The sequence below is a fragment of the Thalia democratica genome, chromosome 5 (genome assembly GCF_965202585.1).
Source record: "Thalia democratica chromosome 5, ktThaDemo2.hap1.1, whole genome shotgun sequence".
Lineage (NCBI taxonomy): Eukaryota > Metazoa > Chordata > Thaliacea > Salpida > Salpidae > Thalia > Thalia democratica.
In genome coordinates, this window is record NC_139169.1 from 13,670,643 (window position 1) to 13,680,920 (window position 10,278).

Here is a 10,278-nt window from a genome sequence, read left to right on the forward strand (position 1 = left end):
CAGTTGACTTAAACAAATTTACTATTAAAGTTTAAGTTAAAATATTTTTTTGGGAAAATCATTTTTACAAAATACTTTTGTATGGAAAGGATCTTTCATACGTCTTCGATTGTTTAAGTGTTGAATTTTTTAAATAGTGAGTGTCAGAAAATCAGTCAACTAAAAAGCAAGTATTTTAGGCTGTGTTATCATTATTATGAGACATAGTTGTTGATAAGACCTAGAGAATGTATTGAAATATTGCTAAAAGTTATTGTTAGAATTTTTTAGAACTGCAAGTTTTTTATTATTGTATGTTTAACATTTTAGTATTAAAAGTTTTTATTTAACAATATTTAGTTGTTTCAGAGTTCTTTAAGTATTTTATAGTTAATATTATTTAAATTTTTAAGTATTTTTAATTGAAACCTAAATTGTTATAAAGTTTTATTTGCTCAAAGATATTTAAAATTGTAACTTTTATTTTTGAAAAAGTGTTGTAATAACAATGTTATGTAGTTTTTTATAATAAATACATTATATAAGTTGTGTTAATTTATTTATATAAAGTAGACTAAATTGACATATAATATTTATAACCTGATAAATAAACAAAGTAGGGTTTAATTGTGATGAATATTGACAAAAATTTAAGTGTACCATCATCCATACCTCATACTTTGGCAAAAATTCATCATTATAACCTATTTTAAAAAATCTAGTATTTTAATTACTCATAATGGTAAAATTTTTGATTAAGTTTAGTTTTTGTAACTTTGATAAAAATAAAGTGTATTTTGTTATTGAGCTGTTATTAGAGAAGCTGCCCTGTGGTAATTTTTTTTATAATAGATACATTACTCAATTTGTTTTGTCTGAATTATATAAGGTAGACTAAATTAACATATAGTAATTATAAGATAATAATTAAATAAATTAAGAACTTATTTTGCAGAGTAGTTCCAACAAATTAAGTATACCTGCATCCATATCACTAATCTAGCAAAAATTTAACATTGTAACTAATTTTACTACATACAGTTGACTTAATAAAAAAAATGCTCATTTATTTTAGTACTTATCTATAACTGAATTTATAAATTTCAAAAAAATTATGTTGAAAGTATTTTTAGTTAAGTTTAATAGTTGCATATTTGAATGAATACTGTTTTTTTTTATAACACTAGCAGAAGCGTGTTTTCTGCCGCCTGTATGAAAAATAATTATGAAAAAATACTGATAAAAATAAGTATAATTAAAACTAGACTACTTATTTTAGTTGATTTATCTGTACTTTCTTAGAAGTTTTTTTGAATTTTAACATTAAAAATTAAATGTTAACATGTGATCATCAGAAAGACATATCAAGATCTTTTTATTAAGCACTCTGGAAATAACTGACAGTTTTAGATTTATTTTATCAAGACAAGAAGTTTTAAATTGTTATTTGTAAAACAAAATAATAACTAATTTCATAAATTTAAAATTAAAATTTCTAGTGCAATTAAATTAAAACTGGTTATAGATTTACTTTTGGACATTGCAGTATCACATAAAAACACTTAAGTATTAAAACTAAATACACTTGTTTACTTTATAATAAATTCATTAAAGGAAACTTTTATGAAGTTTGAAAATAAAGTTCAAAAATAATGAAAAAAAAGTTTTGTTTATGCAATTTCTGCACATCCATCAACATGACAATTTAATTGATACATACTAATTTTGGTTTTTTCAATTTTTAGTTTGTTATTTTACTTATAACTGACAATTTCATTTTAACTACTAGGTCTAGACATCAATTTAAGGCAGTAAAACAGTATTTTAATTTATTTTAAAATTAAAAGATTCTTTATTCTTCGTGTTAAAGTGACTCAGTGCTTTTCTTATCATTTTCGTATATTGTTTACTTTTGTTCACTTACTTGTTTGATAAGAATATTTTATAATGTTAATTGACTCTCATCTTTTCAGAAAAAATTAAGAACAATAAATTTTACAAAAAAATCTTTTAAAATGAGAACATCAGATTTTGATTGCAACAGTCAATCAACCCCCAAGCAATGTCAAAACTTAAAGAGCGATTTGATTGAAGAGGGAGACATATTAGCGGAAAAAATAAATGCAGTAAACATTGATGAACGTCAAACAGTAAGTTGTTCGATTTCTGAACATGTAGCTCCATTTACCAACGAATCATACGAAGAGTCTTATTCGATAAACAGCTCTACAGAAGAGTCAAGCCTTGAAACAACAGAAGAAATGGACCTTGTTGGAGAAAAATTAAATAACAGATACACTGTTGAAAGCAAACTTGGAAGCGGAGGTTTTGGTTCCGTATACAAATGTTATGATGACGTAACTAATGACTACGTAGCAATTAAAGCCATAAGTGATAAAGAAGCAGCTTTAGATGAAATATGGGTATTTGACATATTAAAAGAAAAACAATTAAATAGCAGCAGCTTGATTAATATTTTAGAAACAGGGGAAGATGATAATTTCATTTATTTAGTGTTTCCACTCTATGGGCCAACACTTACTGATGCTATATATGATTTCGAACCATCTTTATCAATAGATGAAATCCGCATAATTGCACGTCAGTTGATCGAAGCAACTAAGTTACTTCATGATAACAACTTGCTGCATACTGACATAAAGCCAGATAATATCTTGCTAAATAGGTATTACAACGATGAAAGTAAACCTGAGTTTTACAGAAAACCTGACATTACTCTATGCGATTTAGGTTGCGTATATGTTGAAGATAACTTTAATGATAACGTCATTACTACTTTGCCGTACAGAGCTCCTGACGTTGTTCTGGGACACAAAATTGGATACCCATGTGATGTTTGGTCTATAGGCTGCACTATTATTGAACTTGCTACGTCATATTGCCCTTTTCTCGCTGAATCTGTTGAAGAGCTTCTCTTTATCATGAATGGAACAGTAGGTCCATTTACTAAGAGCCAAATCAAGCAAGTCGAGCATGTCGATAACGAAATGAGCATGGGAGAAAAAGATAAGGAGAAATTTGAGGACTTAAGTCAAAAAATCTCAGAAGTTAATGATGCCCTAGATGAGTTGAAACAAGAAGATAAAGAGCTTTATGACGTCACAATGAAAATGCTGACAACTGATCCTGAAAAAAGAATAAGTCTTAATGAAGTACTTGATCTCCCATTTTTTACTTAGGATTAGGAAACCAAAAAAACTGTCATAAAATAGTAGAGATTACAATTTAAAACTTTCGATAATTTATTTTTTGATAAATTCTGTAAGCTCTAAAGTGTTTGCTTTCAATAAATACTTTAATTATTAACACTAATCCTATGTTTTTATTGATATTTTTTTATTATTAGTATAAACCTATAATACTAATGGGTACAACCTAAAACCATACATGTTTATAAGATGGTACATTACAACATAATATACAAAATTTGAAATAACTAAACATAAACTGCCAGATATTAAGTATATTAATAGGTAACTAAACTTTTATCGAAAGCACTTCATTTTTTTGACTTTAACTTGAAAAACAAAAAAGTCTATTTTGATGCATTGCAATTTTTTCACTAAAAATAGTTGAAAATTTTATTTTACTAAAATAAATTTTATTGGAAAAGAAATGAAGACTTTTTAAATGAAGTTTGTAATATAAAATATCATAATCTTCAAGTTTTTTAAGTGTTTTTTCTTAAGTTTTAGAAAAAACGTAAACCTTTATCTATTTATATTAAACTTAAACATTACGAACTTGAAAAATCTGTGGTTTGAAACATGTTTTTAAAGGAAAGTAGTTTAAATTAGGTAGTTTTTAAACAGTTTATCAATTTTAGAAAGAATATTTAGTTTGATCAAACTTAAAAAATGTTCATGTTTTTAATAGTTTACTAAAGTACTGCATAAACTCAACCCTTAAAAGCTTTGTCATTAGCCTCTTCAGCACTTCAAGCAGATAGCTTTTTGAATAGTCTCCAGCTGCATCACTAACTTTGTTTCTTATTTAGCTGCTTTTTTATTATCCTAAGCTGCACTTCTGTAACTAATCTTTCTCCAGTTACGTCTTCCGCGGATGCCGCTTCAATAGATTTCTTCAAATTTTTATCTCATGTATCCTCAGGAACATTTCTTGTTGTTGTTGTTCCTATACTTTCGGGTACGTTTTCTTTTACAACTAAATCGTCAGACACACCTTCAGTGTTGCTGCTTCCGTATCTTCAGCGTTCTTTTACAGCCACTTCTTCAGTGTTTGTAGCAGGGACGTAGCTAGCTCAAAAAAGTTACGAATCTACCAAAACTAAAACATCTGAAATAACACGTCCTAGCGGGAACACAGCAATTTAAACTACCTCTAGTATTATTGAATTTAATCTGAAATTATGCAGTTATGTTATACATCGAAAATGGAATGTTGAAGTACGAGTGATAACTGTATACGAGGCAATTTATTTTGCTCCAAACCCCATATGACTCTTAATGTCATGCCACTTGTGTAAACCCAGAAAACATTCATTAAAAAAATCTCAATTTAACACAAAAACATTAATATTGTTTTCATTCAAACATTTAAACGTATAAAATCAAACATTTAACGTTGTAACAACAAGTTATGCAAATTTTTGTAACATAAAATTGTATGATTTTGATTTTTGAAGCTACAGCTTCCAATAGGTTTAATTTTGCATTGCAGCTTTTTGACAGAACAAAGCTTTAACGCGTTAAATGTTACAATTTGGATGTATTTAATTCGTTCAATTTTTTTACGACACTAAAAATGCTAAAGAGTACATATATGCCAAAATTATCTCTCAGGAGTGCATAACTAAGCATAAATGAATACTAAAAGCTAAGAAAGCAGAGTCTTTTCAAGCTGAAATAAAAGCAAGTTTTTTCGCACATAAGTGTACGTTTCTATAGATTTGCAGAAACGTACCGAGCCACGTCCCTGTTTTGTAGTAATCTTTTATACTACCATTACTCCTGGATTTATTAAATATCTTGTAAATTTGGCAGCATCTTCCTTAGATGCTTCTATATTTTCAGATAACTCTGCACAAGCAATATTTTTTCATCTTTAAGATAATCTTCTTTAGTTTCTGCTTTTTTTCTACAGTTGGTGCAACATATACAGCTTCTGTAGTTTTAGCGTCTTCAGTAGCTGTTTAACAAGCATTTTTAGGAAAGTTATCTGCAGATTCTGTTCTAAAGTTTTTAGGAACGTCTTTTTTAGCTTCTTCAGGTTTTTCAGCAACCACTTCTGTAACTGTCACTTTTGTAATTTCAGAAAAGTTTTCCGTAAAAGCTTATCTTGTATTATTCATTTTCTGGAACTTTTTAAAATTATTTTGTTTTGTTTGAATAACTCATTAGAATTAATGCACAAAAAAAAATATGTTGTTCTAAATTATCATTTAGATAGATGTCTTAGACAACTTTTTAGGAACATAAAACCGTATATTAAATAAATAAGTTTAATTTTTCTGAACATACATATTGTTTTTATTTATTATTTTTCATTTTGATGATTTAAACATCCATTTATTAAGACTAGAGATTAACTGTTAAAGTATAAAGTTTCATATATTTACATAAAAAAACTTGATGCTTTATTGATACAATTTAAAACTAGTTAAAAATTTGTAATAAATGTGCTTAAAAAATAAGTTAAAACCAAAAAATTGTACACAACAAGAATAGTTTCCTTATTTTTAACCTAGCCTAATATAAAAAGCTAAAAATATTGTACAACCAACTGTTTAATAAAAGAAAAAAATAGTTAAAATTGTATTTTAAGATTATACCAGAGTTAAATCAGATTTAAAGAATATAAAAATACTGACAAACATTTTAGAATTTAACCTTACAACATCTTTTTACAAATGTTTTACACTCATTAAAAAAGTGTAAGTTGAAATTAACCATATGCTAATACTAGTACACCTATGTTGCTCAATTAAAATTTTTAAAAATTATTTGTAAATTACAAACTAATAGAAATGTTGTTTTTCGTATACTATACTTTAATTTTGCTTTAATTTTTTCTACTAGTCTTTAGTTTTTTATTTCAATCCATGAAATTTCATATAACTCTCACTAGTTTTCTCAGTTGACCTTACCTTGTATAGTTTTATTATATTATCCTAAATGCAAAACTTATGTTCTTTCAAAACAAGAAAATTTAGCATCATCGTTTATGCGGAACGTTTTAGTAAACATGTAGATATAAGTTACTTATAGAATATAAGTTATATTTAAAAAGTAATTGTAATTGTCTCACAATTATAGTTGAAAGTGGAAAATTTTTACATAATATATATGTCAGAACCATAAATCAGATTTGTAGTAACTTTTAATTCGTAAATTTATTACAATCACAACACTACTGACTGATATTTATTTGTTTTAATACAGTACAGGGGCGTGTTTTGACTGGTTTCCTGTTTCCTGTGAACCCTATGAAAAAAAAAATATAAGAAAAAAAGCTTAGATTATTCAATTAAAACGTTATCTATTCGAATATTTTACATATTTAAGTAGATTTAGCTGTACTTTTTGGCTAAATTTTTGAATAATTTTAATCTATTATGACGTAGTTTTAAAAGTTTTTATGTTAAAAAAAGTAAAAACTGTATAAAATGTTATAATTCAAAAAGATGCACTTACAAAAAATGAAACTTTTGATACAAAATAAGCCAATCAAAATTGTTTAAAAAACTAATTTTGAATGTTAATCCAACTCAATTGGTTTCATTTTTAACTTTGGAAACTTTCACTATAAGTTTCGTTTTAAAAATTATAACTAACTTTTGATTTAAATCTGATGTTAAGCTAATTATTTTAACTAGAATTTATGTTTAATTAATGTTCTACTTGAAATATATTTACATATCATTAAATATTTTTTACTCATTTTAAGACACTTTAGTTACTAATTTTGATTAGTTCTCGTGTTCAGTGTAGTGTCAATAAATATTTTCGATATTCATGTTACCTTCACTTTATAATGCAAATGTCTGCATTGTCATTAATAAGCAACCTAATGTATATCCTTTAATTGTTTTACTAAAATTAAAAGAATTTTATTACTTATCATTTTTTTGCTTTTTGTTTAACTATTTTATTTTAACTTTTGAAAGTAAAAAACAATTATGTAGATAACAAAATTTTAGACAATTATATGATAGACATTTATGAAAATTTCTAAAGTGTTTATTAAAATCTACTTCACATAATATTTTGTTTTTGAACAAAAAAATTGTGCTACTCACTGAAAAAAGTCTAGACACGTCTCTGCTACTTGTATGTTTTTTTTATTTCTAAGCAGAAAAAAGCATTCTAAACACAGAGTTTTGCGGCTAAATATTGCTTACTTAACTGACAGTGCATACCTAAGAAATGCATACTTAAGCGGCAAATTAAGAACAAAAATATTGTGAACCCCCTTTGAAAAAAGTCTAGACACGTCCCTGATACAGTATACTTTTAGCTAACCTTTAATTTATTTGTATTTTTAAAAAGTGTAACTTAATTGTTTAACTGGTTTAAATTTAAATTTATATTTAGATTTAAAACTAAAAAAACGTTTAAACGTTCCCTTGTCAAGTTTGGGAAATTAATAAAATTACATCAACATGTTTACGCTTAGAATGTTTTGCTCCATACAACAGTAAAGTTTTAGAAACTTTGTTTTAAAAACGTATTGTTACAAAGTTAAAAGCAGTTAAAATTTGCAATATTAATTCTATTTATAAACAAACAAAACACTAGTTAAAATCTATTTAGCTTTAAAACACTAAAAACCTTAAGATTAAATTTAGAATTGAAACTAACATTGACTCTATAATTATTAGTTTTCGTTTAACGGTGAATATTTAAATACAAACTATGATTGTTTTGTTCTTATATAAAAATTTTCAAAAGTCAATTAATGTCATTCATGGTTAAGTTTTCATAGCTCACAGTTTTTTTAGCATGAAAAATATCAGTTAAATACCATTAACTAGTCAATATATCAACGGAATGTTAAATAATACTATAAACATACAGACAAGTGTATAATAAGTTCGTCATCGCTTCGTAGTGGTTGTTCTCACACATTACACACACTACAAACCCCTGTGCTTACATATTATGCTTAACAATACGCAAACTAAGATGCTAATAATATTGTTCATTGAACTACCAAAAACAATCGCTCAAAATTTTTAGTCATAGGACCTGGTGTACAAAGAAAACATTTCAGTTATCGGGTCGTACACCACTTGGATACAGTTTAACGTTTTAATAACAAACTATTATGTTTTATACAACTTGTATCTCAACGCTTTGCAAAAATTTACTTAATACATTTTAGATATATTTTAATCTGCTACGTATTAAGATTTTTCTAAATATTTATTTTCTGTTTTTCACAAAGAATACATAATTTTTGTCTTTAGTAAACAAAATATAAACATATAAAGACTTAGTATTTACAAAGCCTATCATTTTGCGTTGTGTTTCTGTTTAAAAAAAACTAAAACACTTTCAAATTTTATAATTTACACATTTTGGTGTGATGGTATGTTTACTTCAAAATACTTTAGTGAGCAAACTGTTAATGAATGTTTTATATAAACCACATCCAGTGGCTTTTAAAAATAGAGTCTATGACAATCATTATTAATAAGGAGGTTAGTTTTCTATTACCTGCATTAAATATATTTAGGAAATGTTGTATTTAACATTGTTTATATTTATTTATTACGTCATTATAAATTGAGAGTAAGATAATGACAAAAAAGGTTATAAAACAAAAGTAAATTATTTTTGTATTATTTTCACTGTTTGTAATTTTCAGAATTTAAAGAACTGTGTTGAGCGAAAAATAAAACGCTAAGCCCACTAGTACTACAATACTAACCTACCATTCATTTACCCATAGACTTAGTTTAAAATCACTTAGATTCCTTTATCGTAATAAAAGAAGAATACAGTCTTTGAGTAACTGGTTAATTACTAGTGATCTACCAGATTTATATGACTAAGATTCGGATTTTTTTTAACAAACTTAATTTTAAATTTAAATTTAACTAAGTTTATTAAAATATTAATATATAAATATTATATTAAAATATTTTTGAAATATTAATAGTATACAAGCTTACACATTGAAGTGAATAAGCGATGCTAGTTCTTTAACTTAAAAAAATCAAATTTACCAGCTGAAATATGTTAAACAATATCTCATTTTAGTTTAAACGGTAGTAAAATAACATGTTTATTACGTTTTTAAACTTTCATAAACGGTTATAACTTATTTTAAAACAATAAGTCTGTACATAAGAAAAGAAAATTCTTCTTTGCTTTTTATATATAATAGACAAAATTTTGAAAACAATGGCATTCAGCAGTCAGGTGGTACGTTTTAAGCTGTTTAAGTAGGAACATTTCGGAAAATTCGTTCATAAGATGTAGCCGGTTCGTTATCAAAAGTTTTAAGTTTATTTGTTACCGAACTGTATATTTGTATTCCTTTAATGTTAGTAGTTTTGTAGTATTTCTGCTGTATGCAATTATCTCATTTATTTTTTAGTTTGTAAATAAACAATAAATTTAAATGTGCATTTTGATTAGTCTAAATGTCCTTATACTCATATATATACAGCGTTGAAACAAAAGTGCGTTTTTTAAAATTGTATACGTTCATGCAGATTTGCAGAAATGTACCAGTCTACATGTCTGTAAAGCATTGTGTGCTAAAAATATCAGTAAATCCACTCATTGGTCTGCTTATTTTCTATTTTGTAAGATTTGAATAGTTTTAACTAAGTATTTCTACTCACAAGTGTTTCAAGCAAGTCAGCTATAAGTTATAACTACGAATTGACCAATCAATAACATTATTGGTATTACACGTTTGGTTTTTAAAGTGTTTCAACATGATATTAAAAAAAATTCATAAAGAGTACAGCATCTACAAAATACAACTTTAGGTTTATATTATTATTATTATATTGTCCGTTGTGCAATGTTGGATTCAGGCATCATAATATTCAAAACTTTAAGATAAATTATATATATATATACAAACATAATTTAAATGAAAACACAAAGTTAAATACAATATGATATACAAATGAACTAAATTGAAAGTTCAATTCAAAAAATTCAAACTTATATATTACTTAGTACACACAATAAAGAAGTTTGTCTAAAATCATCGCTTATAAAACTAAATTCATAACTACATAATATATAAGTAAACTAATAGTTTGTAGGGGGAGGCGTAGGGAAATGAATATTTTTT

The 10,278-nt window shown here is 25.8% G+C and overlaps 1 protein-coding gene across 1 annotated transcript; it reads left to right on the forward strand.

Moving 5' to 3' along the window:
• Positions 1-1,994: 1,994 nt before the first annotated feature.
• LOC145836257 (dual specificity protein kinase CLK1-like) lies at positions 1,995-3,179 on the forward strand. Its single transcript, XM_082944076.1, has one exon. The coding sequence runs from the start codon at positions 1,995-1,997 to the stop codon at positions 3,177-3,179; it is 1,185 nt and encodes a 394-aa protein (XP_082800202.1).
• The last annotated feature ends 7,099 nt before the right edge of the window (positions 3,180-10,278 follow it).

Excerpts from the sequence above, each read along its gene's own strand:
- LOC145836257 (XM_082944076.1), top strand. The coding sequence starts at position 1,995 with ATGAGAACATCAGATTTTGATTGCAACAGTCAATCAACCCCCAAGCAA.